Source organism: Grus americana, chromosome 4, assembly GCF_028858705.1.
Source record: "Grus americana isolate bGruAme1 chromosome 4, bGruAme1.mat, whole genome shotgun sequence".
In the NCBI taxonomy this organism is placed as follows: Eukaryota; Metazoa; Chordata; class Aves; order Gruiformes; family Gruidae; genus Grus; species Grus americana.
In genome coordinates, this window is record NC_072855.1 from 16,749,614 (window position 1) to 16,770,477 (window position 20,864).

At 38.0% G+C, this 20,864-nt stretch overlaps 1 protein-coding gene across 3 annotated transcripts; it reads left to right on the forward strand.

Annotated features, from left to right (window-relative positions):
* The first annotated feature begins 1,698 nt into the window (after positions 1-1,698).
* On the forward strand, positions 1,699-20,864 carry BST1 (bone marrow stromal cell antigen 1). 3 transcript variants are annotated; one of them, XM_054823963.1, is made up of 10 exons: positions 1,721-2,043; positions 5,826-5,955; positions 7,050-7,185; positions 7,662-7,744; positions 8,355-8,431; positions 11,632-11,724; positions 13,722-13,808; positions 14,324-14,383; positions 16,514-16,579; positions 17,505-20,864. In XM_054823963.1, coding segments are annotated over exons 1-10 (900 nt in total). In that variant the 5' UTR covers positions 1,721-1,876; the 3' UTR covers positions 17,506-20,864. The 3 variants fall into 3 exon arrangements, with proteins under 3 accessions (XP_054679936.1, XP_054679938.1, XP_054679937.1); XM_054823961.1 differs by lacking the exon at positions 16,514-16,579 and having other exon boundaries at positions 1,699-2,043; XM_054823962.1 differs by having other exon boundaries at positions 16,514-17,643.

Genomic DNA, 20,864 nt, shown 5'->3' on the forward strand with positions numbered 1-20,864 from the left:
GAGTCAGATCAGAGGCCCTTCTGGCCCAATGTTGTGTTTCTAGAAGTGGCAAGGAGAAAGGGAGCTCAACAGACGATGAGATGGGGATGCCAGCAGGTGTTTGACTCATTTCCATTCCCTCTGGGATGTTATGACCGGTCACCTCTTTTTTGTAGAGTAGCACATCTTCCCAAAGTTGATGAGTCTTAACCTGGTGTGTCCTTGGAGAAAAGCCATTCCAAAACTCGGTATCCATCTTTAAGTCTTTTTAACTCATACAGTATATTTTAAGCAGAAGTTTTAGTCTGTGACTGAATCAATGACTGCCCTGTTCCATATAGAAGATCACATTAGTGATGCCTCTGGTTTCTGTTAGCCCTGAAATTATTGAGCAAAATTTGGTTGCAGCAAAGTTGATAATAAAAAAAAAAATAATCTTTGACTTCCACGGATTATTGCACTCTCTAATCCTGAATCCCAAGCAGTGACTTGAAACTGTTTGATTAACATGCTGGTGCTCTATCAGCATGGCGATGTTTCAGAGAGGTTAGGAAGAAAAATAAGGAGAAAAAGCATCAGAGAAGTTAACTGAAGTACAGCATTTGCCATGTCTCCACCATATCAAGCATAACATTGCACGTCCATTTCTGGGGAAATCTGGGTTTCCTGAAGATTCTGCTGCAGGTAGCAAACCAACTGGTTATCTTTCTGTCACATTTACAGGAGAAATCCATCATCAGCAATTTACTTGATGATTAGCAAGGTTTTGCCTTCAACAAAATCCATCAGCTGAGTACCATCCATCAGCTTCAATGTAAGCATCACACTATATAAATAAGTACATAAATAATAAAGATGTATATGTTCACTGAGGCATGGAGACTGTTTAATAGAAAAAGAACCAGCATGTTCCTCAGAAATGTGAGTGCGTAGACAAATTACTCTAAGGTTGAAAAATATTTTTTTTTAAAAAAGGGAAAAAAGTAGTATGGCTGTATTTGCAGCATTGTATATCACAGAATATTTACACTGAAGATTAGATTAATTCACGCCATTTGATGATCTAACAAAGTACTTAGGGAAAAGAAGCTGAAGGGAGAATAAAAGTAAACAGAAGTTGGAGAGATTTCTTCAGTGCACAGGAAATACGTCTGAATCCTTTTGGTTCTCATTATGATTGATTCCTGCCTGCGAGGTGGTTTTGTTCATGAAGAAGGCTTTAAAACACGTATCATGGCACCAAGATGTCACTGTCAGTATCCAGGGGAGTGGTGGAAAAGGAGATGACTAATGTTACCCCTATGTGTGACACAACATCACCTGAGAATTTGAGTGTTCATGTGATCACTGCTTTACCTGCATATTTCATTTTTTTTTTCGTTTTTGCTATGTACTTCAGCATTTCTTTCAGCCATTAGAGAAATATGTGCAAAAAGTGTAGCCCTTTTAAAATGAAAAGAATGTAGCTTGCAAGCCCTTGTGATGTTTTAGGAAGGTGTAGTATGGCAACGAGTATTAAGCAAACCTAAGACATTGCAAATACTGAAGTGGTAAAAGTTTTTTTTCTCCTTTTACTGAAATATATTGCAATTCTTCGCAGTTATCACCAGATGGCAATATCATGACCTTAAAAGTCTTGTTTTTCTGAAGTGGAAAACAGTTAGCCTTGAGGAAGTGATGTATCCCTGTGCTGCAATCGCTCCAGGAAACAGTTAGATTACAGTCCCCAGCAAGGTTCAGATTTCCGTCTAACTTTGTCTTTTGTGTACAGAGCTGTAGCCGGTATTGAAAATATTAAACGTAAAGCCTCAAGATTTCCATTTAAATTGTATCGTTTAACTCTTCTTTTTTTTTTTTCTCTTTGTTTAAAAAAACCTTGGGTTGTCAAGAATTCACGATGAAGAGCCTTTTTTTGTCTCTCTTACTTGTCTCTGTTCTGTTTATGAACAGCTTCTCAGAAGTGCAGGGAAGGAAATGGAAAGGTGAAGGTACAACGCAAAACCTGGAAGCTATTGTCATTGGAAGATGCTATGAGTATATTACAATTCTGAATCCTTCTGTTGGGTAAGTTTTTGCTCATTTGTGGATTAGTTTTTTATGTTCTGTACAAAATGGTTATTAATCAGAAGCCTGATGTTTTGCTCCTAGCCATGAAAGTGATCCTGTTGAAGCCAACATGCTTGTAGCTGCTGGAAACAAAAAATGGAATTTGTTGGATGTCATATTAATAAAAGTAGTGTAATTAAGGCAAGATTTTTAATCCTTCAACTTTTTATTTCACATTTCTCCCCTGCTAGTGCCAGAGTGTTCTGTAAGGAGAACACCGCACAGAAATGGTGGGGATGGTATTTTTGAAGTTCCAAATCTGACAGTGCTCCTGTGAAGACCGGCTGTACTTTGCATGCCTTGTGTGTCAGGTCATGTAAGAGGGCAAGCACCACACTTTATAGCTATCCTGTGGTACTGAAAGAGACTCTAATTCATCCACCTGAAAAACCAAGTAGTAATCAACTGCTGAAGTATGATTACCCATGAGATTTCATTGTCTGTGTTAATTACATAGAACTGCAGGTAAGTCACACACTAAAATGACCACTTTTTCTGTCTTCCTTACACTGCGCTTCAGTAAAAAGGAAAAAAACTAAGAAGGACAGTCTCCTGGAGTTCAGTCCTTTATTCTGCCACTAAAATTTTTCCTGATAGTTTGAAGAGGTATTTGCAGAGGGGGTCTGTCTGTGTTCCTGCAGCATTGAGTCATGGCCTTAATGGGATTAGATTACATTGCATAGTATCAGCAAGTATCACCTCCTTCCCCCAACCTCCCCTTTTCAGTTCCTGCTGCAAAACAGGAAGATACGGGACTGAAAACAGGTTCATGGTTTTTAACAAAGGCAAAACAATATGTTTCTTCCTATTAACATTCTTAACTTATCAGAAGCGTTTTGGTTCAGTTTCCCCATGAAAGAAAAAATCATCCTAATGCCAATAACACGATACTAAAATTTCAGCTGAACACTTCAAGTTTGGCAAATTTATAAACACGTCACAGTGGAAGGTGCCAGTAAACTTTAACTATAGATTTCTACACACCTACAATATAATAGGTAATATGAACTATGAAAACTTAAGTCAGTTAGTAGTTGTGTAGGTATATGAAGTCTGGTCTTGCGTTAGGCTCTAGATAAGCAGAGTTCCTGTTGGGAGTTGACAGATGTCACTTCCTTTATATCTGCACCTTCCACTGTGACGTGTTTATATAAGCACATGACTAATAATACAGAATACACTAAAATGAGCAACATGAAGGATTTTTATTGTGGAAATGTTAACTTTGTCATTAACTGATTCAGGCTTTCAGACACGTAAATACAATACTCTTGAAACTATTTCTGTATATCTCATGTTTATGACAGTTTTGTGGTCTAATTAATTCCTGTGACATTTTCACAATATAAATTTAAAATTGAGAAGTCTGAACGCATTCATCAATGGATTCTTACTCAGAATAGCATGAAGCCAGGCTGGACATTAGGACTGCTTTCCTGAGTTAAGGCGCAAAATGGCATTACAAAAAGAAGAGCTGCAAAATTACGTGTTTTTTTCTTTCTCTTAGGTCTATAAGTAAATAGTATAATCTAAACAAAATGGAGATGTCATATTGCACAGGTGCAAAACAGATATTCTAATTATTTTTACCCCTTTCTGTTCATTGTCTGTTTCTTAATTGCCCCCAGGCTAGCTTTTAGAGGCATAGCCACCTGGATAGGTTTTGCTTCTGAATTTATGTCCAAATAGAATAGCTTTTTAAAAATACTTTGCTAACAGAAAAGAAGCTAGCAAAGCATGTCTTTACACTGCAACATAGTTAAAACATAGATGTTTGTAGAAACTTAAGAAAAACTTTCCTTTACGTTAAAACGGAACATGCAAAATGGCAGTTAAAAGGGCATTTTACAAAATGTTATGGTTATGCAGAAGTGAGGGATTTGAATGAAAATAATATTTGAAATTTTCTAGTAGGATGATGCTATATAACACAAATATATAACACATTTCCCCCATATTTCTTTATTGGTAGCATATAATGGAAGTCTTGAAAACATATTTCTTTAACTGACTAGTATGAAATAAATCTAATATGACTTATTAGTGTCTATTAAGATTGGAAAAAATCGTCCTGAACAATCCTTCCCCACCCTGTAGTTTCAAAAAGTATTTTTGCCAGCTGAGAAATTTTGAGTAACAGAGCAGAATAATCCATTTGATTTACAAGCTGTTCAAACCTGGATGAGAAGATACGAAGAAAAAAAATGCAGGAAGTGAATTAACCAGAAAATTACTGCTGGATTCAACTGTCAGGAAAGATGTTAAGAGTTCAGTTGATCATAATTTGCAAGTACTAGCATGAATAAGTGAGGGCTTACAGTAGACAGCTCTAGCAGAATGAGACGTAAGTATATACAATTGTCAGAAGCTAAAGTTTAACAGCTTGAAATCAGAAATAGGGTGCAAATCCTTTTATCAGGTAAGGCTATTTAAACATTGGAACTACTGATCAAGGGTCATGTTGCATCACTGAAGATTTTCAAATCAAGTTCCCATATTTGCTTAAGATATATTGGGAGCATTTTATATAGCTTTTGGAAGCATGACCAGAGATTACTGTAAGAGAATCTGCGGTCTTTTTCCTGCATGGGAACTGCACAGCTCATCACAAGGTGTCCTTTAACTTTCAAGTATCTGTGACATTCAGCATCACAAAGCAGCTCCTTAAAGATTCTTACGAGGAGAAGCGCCAACTGAAACCCCACTGCCTATGGATGACATCAAATGAGGAAAACACTAACGGCAAAGTTTGATTTACTGGATCGGGACTACTGATGTTCAAGCTGCAGCTTTGCAATTAAAGCTGTTCACGTTAGAAATGCTGTATGCGCATAAAATACATTATTCTGTTCTGCAGAGTGTTCCCAGCATAGACATTGTCACAGCTTATGTGGGGAAGGTACTGTGGGAAAGTGGTGAAAGTAGCAGTTCCCTTTTTAATTACTCCAGGCAGGCTCAGAGCTGGGACAGATGAGATCATGCAAATCCAGAGAGATAAAACACTTCTGTCCCTAGATGGCCTGGCCTGGCCTTCCACGGGAGATTATTGTCCCCAAGACAGAGCTGGCATAAGGGAACTGTCAAAGTGCACAGCCTAACATCTTATTTCAGGCCCCCCTACACAAGCAGTTTAAATGTTGAATCCTAGCAGTATTCTTGTAGCTACTGCACAGTGACAGTACGTGTCCCACATGGTCACTGTACTCATTCCAGCAGGGTAAAGCTGCATAATCCTATGGCCTATATAAAAAGAAGGCATCTCTTTGTCAAAATCATTATTCTACCATCAAAACTTTGTAGTAACTCCTGCGCTTGAATCTGATATTTTAAGAGTAATTTTATATTCCAGTAGCTTTGCACATTTAGCTATGCTTTAATTGAAATGGCTTTTTGAATCTGGAAAATTTCAAAGAAGACAGCTGTTTTCTTTAGTATTCAACAATGCTGGATAGCAAGCTCACTCTGTATACTGTACCTTCTATTGTTGAATTGCTATGTATTTCTAGTTCCACACTGTAAACCCTAATATTTTAATTGCTACTTCTTGCTGCTGTTAGGAGTCAGGAAAAGACAAGATGCTCTTCCCAGGTGGCACATTTTCTACCACTTGGACTTCAATTTTCTATCTTAACCTTGTGGGAGTTTTAATTTGGGAATTTGAAGAAGTTGGGAACAAATTACTTTCTTGCTCTGCTTTGAAAAAAACCAATTTTTCTGTTTGCTTATCTCAATGATTACAGTGAGAAGAATTGTTCAGAGATATGGGAAGCATTTAAAAATGCATTTATTAACAAGGATCCTTGCAGCATTCTACCTAAGGACTATGAATTATTTATCAACCTGTCATTGCACACAATTCCACCCAACAAGGTAATGATTAATACTACGTTAACAGTCCTGTGACATCCAGCAGATTTTCCATGCAACAGTTCAAAAGTGACCAAGAGTCATTCTGTGGCTGACTCACGATTCATTATTTCTGGCCTTTCTGTAGTTCACAAACTAGGCTCAAGCTTGATAGCATTTTTCAGTGTGTTTGGCTGCATTTATTTTATGCAGTAACTTCTCAGCAACTTCTCTATTTTCATACTGCAAAGATCTCCCATTTTTCCTGCTGTGCTGAAAGCTCTGTTGTAGTCCCCAAACTTCCACTTCTACTTTTCCTCAGGTTAGGTAGTCTGCCTGCAAAGACTGTGCCTGCTATCATTTTTTGCTTCCACTCCTCACAGCCAAGTCTCAGGGCAGTGACATCTTAAACACTGACATGTTAAACAAGCATAAACAGAAATGAGATAGTACATTGTTATATGCTAGAAAACAGTAAGGGTTTGATGCGCTGGCAATTGCAGAGAACCGTGAAAGTGCACAAAGCACAGCTCTTCATGCCATCGTATCCCATCAGAACGTGGGCTTTCACCTTGTCTGAAAGGTTGTGCTTTAAACCAGTTTTTCCTTTAGCACAATTATTCCTTATCTCTAAATGACACAAGCTAAACCAACAAATACTTCCGTCAACATAGCTTAATTCATCGAAGGGTTTGCAAACAGAAATAACAGCTAGACGTATGATTTTTTCACACCATAAGTCAACGCAGCAGTGTGAGAGAATTCTGGTGAGATACACATGGCTTATAAATGTCTGTCTTCCCTTTTTTTCCCTATTTCCTAAATCTGTCTGCTGAGGAAGGCTAAGCTAGGCCTAACTATATTTAATAGAGGTCTATATCCATTCCCGTCATGGTATGAATGCCCCTCAAGCCTCTAGTGATCAGAATTTATACCACTGTAAAAAAAACCAAATTTGTTCCTCTAAAGAGATAGCTATCATTTCTGGTTATTACCTTGGTTTTTGAAAGAAATACGAAAACATGATTTAAACTGTTTTCAACACCCCATAATCCCATTGTGTCCACACCCAAGTGATGGTTGATTTCTTCTCTACTTTTTTTCCTTTCTTTACATAGTCTCTCTTCTGGGAAAATAATGAGCTGCTAGTGAGTAGTTTTGCTGACAGAGGCCGTCGCTACATGTCTGTGAGTTATACTCTGTTCGGCTTCGTTGGAGATCTTCTAAACTGGTGTGGGCAGGCAAACAGCAATGGTAAGATGATAAGTGCTATATTAAACATCTGTCTGTAAAAACATAATGGAGACCAACTGCTGTGTTCTGGAGGAGCTAAGTTTGCTTTTACCCCATGAAAAATCAGGGATAGCTTCACTGTTTCGTTCTCTCCTGTTTTGTGTGAGTAATTAACATTGCAGTCAGGGGAGCATACAGTGAAATCTAACCAGTGCTCCACAGGAGATAAACCTCCTTCTCAGTTCTCTGAACGTGGAGCACTCTGCATCCCAGGAACAGAGAGAGCCCTTTCAGCCAACTCATTGAATCCACAGAATGTCACTGTTTTTGTGTAAACTGCAAAGGATGGAAAATGGTAGAAAAAAAATACAACTGTCAGTTTTCAGTGTTATGTGAGACCATCGTGTATATTCAGTGAATAATGTGTGAATATATTTAATTGCTTTCCAAGGTCATTATCATCTCTCTCATAGCAGAAATCACATGCCTTCCTACAGGACTGGACTATGAATCCTGCCCTACCACGGAGGAATGTGAAAACAACGCGGTGGAATCTTTCTGGAGGATGGCCTCAGCCACTGTAAATAGTGCATTAGTGCTGAGTTCGTACGTTAGTGAGTGTGTCCTGGGTGGTTTCAGGAAAATGGATCAAAACAGATTAAAGTCTGTAACTGTGCTAGATTATTTCCTCTGATACAAATACACTTTTTTAGACTGGGTACAGTGTTTTAGCAAGAGGAACCTAACTTTCACCTTAGCTAGATAAAGTGTTAAAATTCTGTGTTAACTTTGTTAATATACATTAAGCATAAACTAAGCACAATAAGCACACTAATTGTCTGCTGAATACAGGTCCTAAGTGACATTTGACAGCCTTGGTGGAAACCCTTTATTCACAGATCAAACCCAACACAGATTGCCAAAATGCTTTCTTCCTATGCTGAAGAAACTCTTTATAGGTGTGAGAAAATAGTTTGAGAAGATGCATTGAATCAATGCACTGGCTATTTATTTCTTGTACTCTTTATTGCAGTGACATGCTGGGGTGCTAGTTTGGTATTATTTTCACAATTCTGATATTCTTCTTGGTAAAATTCTTTCTTTGGTCGTTGTTGCTTGCAATATAGTACCGAGTCATATGACAAATATGTAAAGATGCGTTCTGAAAAAAAAAAATTTATGTATTGCAGTATGCACAGCACAGTTCTGGGGTGATACATGTCTTGCTGAATGGTTCTGCAGTCAAAGGAGCTTATCCAGACCCAGGGTAAGAAAACTGACTTATTTATGTGTACAAGTTCTGATGCCTGCAAAAGAAGGGTCAACCAGTTGTTTGGGTCTTCTGCTGCAGAAAGCATGAGAAGTGTAGCTGAAAGAGCCTGTTGCATCAAAGTTTGCTGAGTTGTGGGGACAACTGTTAATTGTCCCCAGCTGTAGGAATTAGCAGGAAATGGATGGAAATAATCCTTTTGACTCCTGCATTTTACAAACTGCTGTGGCAAGCAGGATAAATGCTCTTTGAAAGCAGCCTTCAAGTCAGCCAACATACTGTGGCAAAATGTGTATGTCTTCAAAAAGTTGACCATTACAAACTTTCTGTTCAGGGACATCTCCATAGAGAGGACATTGTTACAAGGAGTGTAGCCTCTGTCAGGCCTAGGAACAAACTTGGTGAGTTCTATAGGGAAAGTGCTTTGTCCTGCTATTTCTCCATGACCAAGAGAGAAGGTAGTTTGAGATCCATTATGGTTTAAGAAAGCAAAAAGGCTCATTGAGAAGGATAATAGCAAGGATTAGCTGCTGCTGCTCCTTATTCCCTCATATATTAAAGACAGATGTATTTTCCCTGATTCACAGGTGTACCACTATGCAGAAGTTCATCTAAGCTTATGTTTAAAATTCATTGTAAAAGTACACCCTTAAGAACTTTTAGTGACTATGTGGCTGTAGCGACTGCCTACCTTTGATGAAAAATACAACTTTCCTTACCTCAGCAACTGTCCTGTCCAAGGCAGATAAAAAAAAATCTTTTAAAACCCATAGAACAGATCCTCCTCCTGTGTGCTCACTGAGGACTAAAATTATCATTGAAAAGTTAATTTTATCTCCAGATAGGAGAGAAACAAGAACCATCTGTTCCAAAAGACCTATTACCTACTTACCTCCATCCCCCAAAAGGTCCATCTCTGTACACAGCTTTCAGCTAATTAAGAAGACTTACATGGTTGGTAAGGTGGTCAGCAGGGATGGAGTCTTCTGCAGATGATAATACCTGGCAGCATGTCAGTGCCCAGAATCCAGTTTCCTTATTTCAGAAACAGTTTCCTTATTTCTGTTAATTTACAAGTTCCTTATTTCAGACACCTCTTACACATAAATTAATTCCACCAGTTCCCTGGGTTGCCTGTCTGGAGGTATCATGACCAGTGAAACCCTTACCACTGGAGCCTGCCAAGAAAAAAACAAAGCCAGTTACTCCATCTGTGTTCTTTGCTGTCTATCTTCTGGTTCATTTATAACTGAGTTTGTTTAAGGGATCTTGTTTGAAAGAGGCTTGGAGTTAAATAATTAATTGCAGAAGGTAATCTGAAAGATATAGCTGTCTTCCTAAGCATTTCTCTGGTCTGTTTTTAAGTATTTCAAAGCCACTTCCGAAGTTTATCCTGTGTTACAGTTTGTAAACTTAAATCATCATTGTCACCTATTACCATTTCAGTTAAGATTTATTTCTCACTTCAGTGCAAAATAACTTTGCTCATTCACACCGTATGAATGTCGTTGGCAGACTTCTTTAATAATATTAGTCGGTTCAAAAATTGGTTTACTGAAGTAAATTGTACATTGTTCCTCCAGAGTTTCTGACTCCTCTAGTTAAAGATGCCTTTATATTTTGGAGGAAGCTGCATTTTTGCTGGCAATAACATATGCATGAATGAGCAAATGAATTAAAAATAATTGGAATCTTTATTTTTGGTTATATTTTAACTATGTATTTAAGACAGGCGTGGACACCTTGGACAGACAGGCAAACCTGCTGTTGCTGCTACTAGTCTCTGGATAGCCACCGCCGAACCAGACTTGACCAGAGAGGGGAACTGTTGGTATCTGCTTCCTCATGTTCCACTTCTCCAGAAGTTTAAATTAACTTGCTAACTTCATGAGCAGGTCTCGTCTGGCTGCCAACAGACACTGACAACGACCACACATGTTTGTGCTTCCATGCCAGAGCACCAGTAATTTGCCTGCAGCCAGCAGGAGGACAGAGCGGTGGTCATGTTGCCACTGCTGGTCTCATCCAGGAGGTGACAGCTAACAGTCCCTTCTAGTCTGAGAGGTCTCAGAGCATTTAAAGTGGCTAAGAGACACTGCAGCCCAGATGTAGACATTTAATAAGACCCATGATAGGCAAATTAGAGCACACACCTAGGCTCAGGCTTGGACCAAGCATTCACTGCAGACACAGCCCTTAGAAGCTTCCTGAGGAGGAAGAAAAAGCAACTAAAAGGTTGGAAATCATTACGGTACATCCTGCTAGGTTAGAAATCTGTGGCTTTGAAATGTCTGCATCTCACAAAAAATTCATTGTACAGACATTAAAATAATTCTTTGGATTGGGCATCTTTAGATGGGAGAAATTCTTCACTGTGAGGGTGGTGAGGCACTGGAACAGGTTGCCCAGAGAAGCTGTGGATGCTCCTTCCCTGGAAGTGTTTAAGGCCAGGTTGGATGGGGCTTTGGGCAACCTGGTCTAGTAGAGGGTGTCCCTGCCCATGGCAGGGGGGTTGGAACTAGATGATCTTAAAGGTCCCTTCCAACCCAAACGATTCTATGGTTCTATGATTTAGTTGCCATTTTATTATTTTATTCTAATTGTTATTTAAATACCTATCAAAGTCAATTTACACAAAGCAATAAAGTGGAAGATTCCCGCAGCTAGGGATGAACATGTCAAGAAGTTTCTCCCTTATGTTGTTATATATCCTAGACAAATACTTCATGTTAGTGTTGCTGTGATTTTGTACCTAAAAATATATTTGTTTTGTGGATGTTAATATTTTTTTATTTAAAGCAAAATTGTATTGTGTCTAAAAGCAATAACTACAAGAATGACCTTTTTACTTTGTTTTACTAAGTATCAAATGCTTTTTGTTTTGTTTTTGCATTTTTTAAAGTTCATTTCATTCTGGTTCACCTGTAAGTTGTAACTTCTCTTCAGCTGAGCCCCTCTAGATGAAGACTATGAAAAAAAACTTCAGATTAAATGCCTTTGACCTTTGAGGACATTCAAAATGTGAATTAGATTTTTTCTACTCTTTGTTGAGTCTGATTATAATCAGAAGATATAAATGTAAAATCAAGCAAACCCCTATCCTACAGCAGGCTTAGAGCGTTCATTAATGCAAAGGGAAAAAAGATTATTTATTTTTCATATTCTTTATAGTTCTAAAAATTTGTTTCTTTAATCAGATTTTTTGCAGATTATGAAATACCTAATCTCCAGAGAGACAAAATCTCACAAATTGTCATCTGGGTTGTGGATGATATTGAAGGACCAGATAGGTAAGTTACGTCTTCCAAAAAATTAATTTCTCCTTTTTGGACCTGTCTTTAAAATTTCACCTTAGCTTTATGTTTGATTATATTTGCATATCAGTTAAACTAAAAATATTTTAGATGCTTTCACTAACACAGAAGGCACATCCTGCCATTCCCAAAGAGTATAGAAATATCAGAATTAGACAAAATATAAATAAATTCTAATACTGGGTCTGGAGTCCACTCTTGGTTAGATGTGCATGTGGTTCTCAGACCTTGAGTGAAGATACAGCACGTACAGTTTTACTAAGACAGAGTCAATCTGAATTTCAGATTAAATGCTGATGTGAAATATTTCTTTAGCCTTGCCATATGCATTCTTTTAATTTTCATCTATCTTAACTGTTTGAAAATTAGTAGGAGGAGGGAAATACCACCAGGGGGCTTGTTTTCTCTCAATACTTACAATCAGTCCAATAGTAAAATGTAGGCTTTAAAAAGGTCTAATTTTGCTGTTAATTTAATAAAACAAACAAATTAACAAAACAAAATAGATCAGTCCAAACAGAGTAACTTGTTGGTAAATAGCCAAAGACCAAGTGACAATTTTCAACAGAAACATACCAGAAAATGGACTCTGAATTTAAAAAACTGAAATCATTAGGCCAGAAATTAGGCCTGGTTTGGGTTTGATTAAAGGAAGAATTAAAAAGTCTATGTGTTACAGCTTTTGTGGAGGTTCCTACAAATGTACATGGATGAATCGGGGGTAGAGGAACAGAGGAAGTAAGTTTTTACCCCAACCATCTGCAGGGTCCCCGCAGTTTAATATAACATGGGGGCACTTCATTGGTCTTAAAACTGCCCTGACTGGAGAGAGACAGCAAAATGGACTCAGGTGTCACCATATCCACCACTGGTGGCTGAACCCCTGGTGTCATCTGCATTCTTAGGAGCATGAGGCTTCTGTTCTTGCTACTCAACGCTTTTTAGTTGCATCCATTAATTTTGGTGTCATTTCCCTTTCATGTCTCATCTCTTTTCTTTCCTACCTCTTCTTGCTTCTCTTTCATTCAGTTTTGGCATGGCCAATCCACATATTTTACCACTGTGGAGTCTGCGAAGCATAGTTCAGATTAGTGTTTCTCAGCCTTTCTCTTTAAATCGAAGAATCATGTCCCTTTGGGAAAAAAACTCATACAGCTCACTTTTGCAAAAGTTACCCTTACTTCGAAGAAAAAGTAAGACGAGCACTGAATGTTAATTTATCTTTCAGTTAATGGATACATAGGAATATTTGTGTATTTTTATTAATTGCTTTTTACAATGATTTTGTTGATCCTCGTATGATTTCTTTAGTCATGAGTATTTACTGACCAGCGGGTAAGTAGCACTGGCCTTAATACTTGACATTGGTGCAAGTTTTAGAGGTCTCAGTAGGTTCTGTACTATGCTAAACTTTCGTTTGCTAGTTGGACCACAAATTAAAAAAATCAGTGCTAGACACAGAAGCTGCTTTGAGGATTGTTTCTGGGTTTTGTTCTCTCCCCTTGTGTTTTTCTATTGTTCTGTATTCAAGAGAGAGGACAAGTTTCTAACAACAAGAATAATTCTAATTTACTATATCAAACTACTTCTGTAAAGACAGCTAGCATCTACTTTAGCACCACCTAAATAGCTGCCAAAGAATATTACAAATGAAATACTGTTTTACAAAGTTATTTAGCTCTTTTTCTGTTTGTCTAGTGAAATATTAAAGGTGGGAATATTGGTTAATAGCATCTGCAAAAGCTACACTGGCTGAAGCCAGTCTTCCAGTCTCTGCAAATTGAGTATAAATTATTAAATGACTGTAAGGAAATGAAGCATTATAAGTAGCAATGTACACCAGTTTTCTATAGGTGTTAAGGAATACAGAAGAGGCAAAGTAATGGGGATTTACTTTACTAATTCTATCAAGTTCAGTGAAAGGAAATTAGATAATAAAAGACTTGCAATAATATTAAAATCCTTTCTCACAGAGAGTCCTGTGGAATCCATACTGTAAAGATACTAGAAAACAGGCTGAAAACCCTTGGTTATGATGTCACCTGCACTGACAATTACAAGTAAGTGAAAATGCTTCATTAATACGGTGTATTTGCAGAAGCACCTTATCTATTTTAACTGATTTCTTACTTTCCCATACTTAAGTGCCATTAATGTTGTGTCTTCGGTAAGAGGCTGGTATGTTGGAGGGGTGACGTCATATTTTTCAGATATAGTATTTTTCGACTGAATTGAGCAAACCACTACACTGTATTGTATAATTGTATAATTAAGTGGAACATTGTACTTACCCAATGTCAGACACACAAGATGGCCACATGTATTCAACTTCATTGTAAAATCTTTGTTTGGATTGAAAATCTAAACAACAGTTAAAAATACTATTGAATGTCTGCAGAATTAGTAGTTACTCACAGTAGTGTTCACAGCTCTAGTTATTCACAGTAGATTGTAAGATAAATATAATTGAAGGGAAGCTTTAGACATGATAATACTGTTGAGTTTGTTTCATTTTTTCATTTATTTTCCTCAGTTTTCTGCCTGAAAGGTGCTAAATAAAATTGTATCTTCACAGATCTGTAATGTTCTTACTCTGCCTGGATTATCCTGACGATTCTAAGTGTACCCTTCCATCGTAAGTAAAAGAAGTTCGATCCATCCTCGGTGTCATTACAACCAAATAAATAATGCAGAAATCAACAGTTCAACAGATTCCACCTCTATCATCTATTATATATCACCTATACGCAATGTACAGTATTCTTGAATGCATTACTGTGTATTGAGTAAGCAGTTTCTATCTACGAATTGTGCACAATTGTCTGTGAGCAACTGCTATTCAAAATTAGGTGTTAATCAGTTCTCATCAATCACACAATCACACTGTATTTCACTGATGGTATGAATGAAGTTTGTAAATATCAGTGTTCTGATGCAAAAACTATTACAAATTTGGAATTGCTTTCATTAATATTTTTCTTTGACTAATGAAAATGTAGGTCAAATGGCAACAGATCTAAAGGACATTTCTCCAGCTACTGGAACTGTCAGTTCCAAATTTTGAGGAAGTTTTTTTTTAATCTTCCATTTTGTGTGCAAACCAAATTTCTATATTTTAATGTATTTACCTTGGGCCGCTAGGTTACAGAATGCAGATTACATCCAAGATACAACTTTCTTAATTAGCAAGCATCACTCTCAAACTAGGCTTTAATAGTTTCCCTTCCTATCCATATTTTTCTTTGTTATATAAAGAGGATTAAATTAATTTATGATGTATTTCAGTGAATTTACAGTAAATATGACTTTTCAATTGTGGCTAAGTTTCTTAATCTATATGCTGCTGCACGTATAGGTACACATAAGGTACTTGAACATCTGAATATGAAAACTTCCTCACAGTTTGGAAAATTGCAGGATACGTAGATGCATAGAAGTTGTTCTCTAGTTACATTATTTTTATGCATAATCCATACATTTGGCCACGTCCTATCTCCTACTGTCCTTTCTGCCCTAATTCAAGCACCTGCAAATCTTTTGTATGTTAATACCTATGTAATACTGCAATGATAACTTCTGCTATGAAAAACTTGATTTGCTGTCCCTGGTTATGGCAGCAGAGAGGTGCGACTCCAGCTTGCCTGCCTCTGGTTGTGTGGCAGTAGTGCTTCACGCAGTACGGAAAAGGAGGTGTATATCACTTTCTGCAGCATATGTTCAGTTTTTAATACACCCTTACAGAGAAAGTAAGTATTCTCTGTTCCTGCTGATCACTCATCATTTACTCATCTTGTCAGGCAACAACATTTATTCTTACTTCCAAATTGTATCCCAGCACCAACTTACAAATGTGTGATGAAAACAGGGGCATTTTAGATATGACAGATACCTCTGGACTCCTTCTAGGTAGTAGATCATAGAACAGGCTTCCAGGCCTGTTAAGGCATTTGTTTGTTACTAGGTGTCACTTGCATGGTGGATTAAAATAGGGTTTCCTTGTTCTGCCTGTGGATGGTGAGGTTTTTGTTCATGGGTCAAAGGAAAATACAGTCGTCCCATGCAAAATCACAGCTGTGAAGGTGGTGACAATATTAACAAACTGGAGGAAAAAGCACTTTACAGGACTTTAAAAAGATATAATATTGTGAACTCTTAACAGAAGATTTTTCTCTTCTCCCAGGTTTTAAACCATTTCCCTCAAAGTTTTGTGATGTGGGTACATTCCTCAGCTGAGGAAATATGGATGAAAAGGCTTTTGGAAACCATTAATGTCTTTTTCTTTCACCTAAGGGATGGCCATACCAGTTCTCCAGTATTACCACATAGCGCTTGCAGTATGTAAGCAGCCACCCCTTCCTTTCCATCCATGTCGGTACTTAAATTAACGTAATCACAACCGTATTCTAAGCACCACTCTCATACTCTCCTGGGGTAACTACTAAGCAACTCAGCTGTTATCATCCTCCTTAGGAAAAGTTTCCTTGCTTCATTCCCTCCTGTATGCATGGCAATGTAATAGCCTTGATTCACTTCATATCTACGCTATCCCTAATTAAGACAGAGCTTCCCAATCTGAATACTAACTATCATTGCCTCGCCCTGAAATTCAAATCGCTAAAATATTTCAAGCCAATGAAGCTTGAATGAAGCTTATCCTGAAATTACTTACTTCTCTGAAATAAATAACTTCTCCATTGACATTACCTGCCCTTTCAGAAAGAGCCTTAAGCAGATGTGTATAAATTATTTGATGATTATCTTCTAGCTCTGTTTTCTCTGTGGATGGATCCCCGCTCTCTGATGGTCCATTAACTGACATGGGAACAGTTTGGTCAGTAGTGGTATCGCTATTAAGAGCGTGTATCTGTTAAGAAAAGGCTTCATTTGCATAGACTGTGTTCACTGTACACACAATATATTTTTATTCTTCTGTAATAAATAGTGAGACTAGGCATGCAGGCTCTGTTCCGTCCCCTTTCACAATGGCTATTTGCTGTTAGAAGACCGATAGCTGGCTTCTCAGCCTCCAAAGAATAATGTCCCAAACCTAAAAACATCAGAGTTGTGCAAGTGACTTTTTTTGTCGCCACAGCTCCTGTTACATCAGCATACCAAAGCAGAGGGCAGTGTCAGGATAGCAGGGATGGCTTGAAGGTGCTGTAACGTACTTGAGGCTTCTTGGGTAGTGATAGTGCCCCTTAACTCCTCTCCAGACTATGTTCCTGCTGAGTCAGAATTTCGACTTTGCCTTCTTAAATTGACACCGTTTGAAGAAAACTTGCAAGTAAAAAAATACCCACTAGATGGCATAGATGGCTTACAAACACAAGCAGAAAGGAGACCAGATGCAACCTATTAGTAGTGGTATTTATTACTTGCATTATTGCAATGTCACGGAGACTTAGAAATGGATCTGGATACTGTTGTACGAAGTGCTGTAGACCTCTAGGACCACTGCTGTCTGGAAGAGCTCTATACAATCTCGAGCATAAGGCCAGAGACAGTAAATGGATGTGGAGAGACAAGGATGCTCAGGTATTAAGGTAGAAAGGAGTGTTCCCAGGGTTTTGCTCACAGATAGCCTGTTTATAAAATCATGACAGCCAAAGGGAATCTGGTGGCAAGCTCTTATAAAGAAACTTCTAGCTTAGCACTTGGACTGCAAACTTCATCCTTGGCAAAAAACCCCTGGTATTTAAAAGAATCCTAAGTCAGCTCTGTGCTGTGAACATCCTGTTTTGTTTTCTTTTCTTTAGATCTGCACCAGCAGCACAAAGAGGACCTGTATCTTCAGACAGAGGAGGCAGCTGGAACAAGCTCATGTTTGTTTCTTTTCTAAGCTTTTTGTTCAGATTTGCTTTAGTGTACTAAATCAACTGAATCCATATCCTGTGATTGCCTTAGCTAGCTATAAACTTGGTTTTAACTAATTTCTAACTTCAATTTCACCCTAGTTCTGGGACTGGCAAACTTGCATATTAAAACCCTGCATACTTCTATCTAGATACCAACTACTTTTAGTATCAAAAATTATTCTACTGCTTCTAGAAAGCCTCATCCTTCATTTCCTTTTCTTGAAGAAATCCATTGCTTTTTCCTCTTATCCTTATTCTCCAGAATTAAACTGAGAGTAATAATTGCTGTTCACATATTTCAGAAAGAAAAGTGAAATTATGCCTGTCCTTTATGTCCCACACAGCTTACTTGTTCATAAAAACAATCCTAGCATTTGGCCTTGGAAACTAAGTGCCTGAGTATCATGTTTTGGGAAGGGCAAATATGAATTCTGATCAAAGCGAGCTTAGATTGCTCACTTGGTACAAGATACAATAGGTGAGACAGTGGAAAAATTAAACTCATTTTCATAAGTGGTCCAGTACTTGGGCCAAACTTACCTAAAACTATTGTACAGCAAGATTCTGGCTTGCACACTTGCATACAGTATTTTACCACGTACAGATTGCTTCATCATCTGCACAGCTACTCCTCAGCTGGCTGTTTCCTGGCCACTGGATAGCCAAAAGTCAGGAATATCAGGTCTAGAAAGGTCCATGGGTTTTCCACCATGATGTGATGGTTGATCACCATGATGTGATTTGTGGCATATCAAATTCAGACAAGAACCTGCCAAGTCAGACATCTGCCTGCTTGCAGATGCTTCAGAATATATTGAGGAGAGAGCAGATGCTGTCTTGAAGGTCTCTTGAGTTACTTCTGTGAATTTTCTAACTGGTCTAGCTAGATGCTCTTCGAAACCACCAAGACATCCAGCTACCAAGATGACACTTAAATCTTTGGAAAAAAATAGTTCTTCCAGAAAATAAATTTAAGAAGAATTTTGTTGCATTCTTTATTAGCTTCTGTATTATTTATTTGTGTTTGTATTACCTGGTTGTCAGGAAACTGGAATGGGATGTTCCTGTTATATCACTGCGTCTGATTTAGGACTCCATAGTACATTTATGTACTTTCAGTCCCTGGTACAACTATATCACATTGTATATTTGAAAATATCTAATATATGTTGTTGTTGCTTACTTGTCTGGCTTCCATTCCTGTAATAATCTTTAATTTGGTTTTAATGCAAATCCCTTTACATTACACACATAGTTGTGTTTGCCTGTGTCACAGCTGGGTGTAGGCTCCAGCTTGAAGGATTTTTGTGTCTGTTTCAGACACTTGCAAAAAGTACTGAAATCAGAAATTACAGACATTTTAAAATCTAGGCTGTATTACACCTCGAAATTGTTCCCTACCTAAGCTGAAATATTAGTCCTTTGATTAGTTCCTTCAATGTCCTCCTCATTTTTATTGCTTGTTTGATGCTGTCCTGAACAGCAGCTGCCAGAATAATACGAGAGGTATCTGTTTGTAACACAGACACAGCTCAGATAACTAAACCCAAGCAGTTTCGATCAGCCTTCTATTTGCACACAGCAGATCACATCGTGGCACACTGTGGACTGCAGGCTGTAGAGATGCATATGAGGCTCACAGATAGGTGTGCAAGCCATTGTTTGGTCTAGTGTTGGCCTACACGCTGACCTTTATATTATAGTGTGTCCCAGATTCAGATAATAGCTTAAGACCGTTAACAAGCCGTATGCCTCTTAGGCAACTGCCATCCACAAGCCAAGCATCCCAGCTGGACATCCCAGCCTGTAAAAGCTTTCCAGCCTCCACTCCAGCAGCACAGTCAGTACTGGCCATTACGTATGATACCAAACACGCTGTAGGAAGTGCTAAATAATTCTGTTTTGAAAAAAAAGTAAAACGCAAAGTAGGATAGATATGATTCAAATAATTTGAGGTTATTTACTGCATAAACTTATATCAAGAACAACACACTCAGAAACTTCTTGTAGTGTTTTCTTATTTCTAATGTTCTTCCTCTTTTCCCATTACTTCAACTTGGTAGCAAAGACAGCTTTTTTTTTTTCCCCAATATCTGTTGAATAAAGTCTCTCAAACTTGCTGGAAAAGCTTGGGAAGACCTGTAAAGATTTTTAGCTAACCAAATAATATAGCTGGGAAAAAAAGGCAAAGTTTTAGATGGGTAGGCTTCCTGAGATCTTAAAGGCAGCAAATTTCAAGCTGAGCATCTGAGTTTAATATAGTGGGTTTAGTCCATGTGAAAGAACTTTGTGATTGGCATCTTGGAAGCGGAGGGGGAGAAGAAGTGTCAGCAAAGCGAGAAACAATAATGTCATTTGTTATTCCTGGAGGGAGGGAGAGACGTGAACAAAAAATTGTGAGCAAGAGAATCCCCTATATCTCTCTTTTTTATTTCTACATCTACAAGGTGTGTGAATAGTGCTATTTACAGATGTAATTTACACTTATGTGCTGAGAATCAGCTAGGTATGCCTGTGCTCTGTCTTGAACACTCAGTAAATGCTCTGATTAGGAACGTCTTATGTAACAGCTGTGGCAAATCTGGAGAAATCATAATGTCTAAGAGGCATCTTCCCTTTCATGTAAACCCATGCAAGCCTGGTAATGTTCAGCAGGGTGCTTCAAATGAGGATTCAAAATGTTCAATCATTCATACTTGTACTAGCAGTACTGCAAAAACAGCTGTCTCCAGACCTGAATTCAGTGGGGAAAATGTTTCATATGAAAACATTATGTATGTCACTTCATTTTGAACCCAGTTGGATGCGATAATCCTGTGTAGATATGTTACTATCCAACTACTCATGGCAAACGACAGCATCATGTACAGGAGCATTACAAGGTGCTCTGCATTGCTGCAGACAGACCCGTGGAAGCCACTGATACTAAGGTAGTATTTCCTGTCTTTGCCTGTTTTGCGGACCACTTAAAAATTCAGTTATGTCATGCTCTTCGTTCCTATATAGAAATAAATATAATCTCCCCTCCTACTAACCTACTTTTTTTTCCCCTGCTGCATGCGTTCCAGTCATTCTATCTGATAAAAGCCAAACTCTAATTAAGAATAATTAATTTTTTTCAGCACGTGTGTGCATGCACACATATACATCTGCTCATACCTGCTCTGTCTACTTTTAAATGCAAGTTATTGAGTGCTTTGGAGTAAGGAGTTATAAGAATAAAGCAAGGGCAACTTGTTCACCTCTCTGCCCTTTTTATAC

Bases quoted from the DNA above. Each gene is read 5' to 3' on its own strand.
- BST1 (XM_054823961.1), top strand. From the start codon at position 1,877: ATGAAGAGCCTTTTTTTGTCTCTCTTACTTGTCTCTGTTCTGTTTATG. The intron at 2,044-5,825 runs GTAAGTTTTTGC...CAATGATTACAG, and splicing joins ATTCTGAATCCTTCTGTTGG to TGAGAAGAATTGTTCAGAGA. The intron at 5,956-7,049 runs GTAATGATTAAT...TTCTTTACATAG, and splicing joins ACACAATTCCACCCAACAAG to TCTCTCTTCTGGGAAAATAA.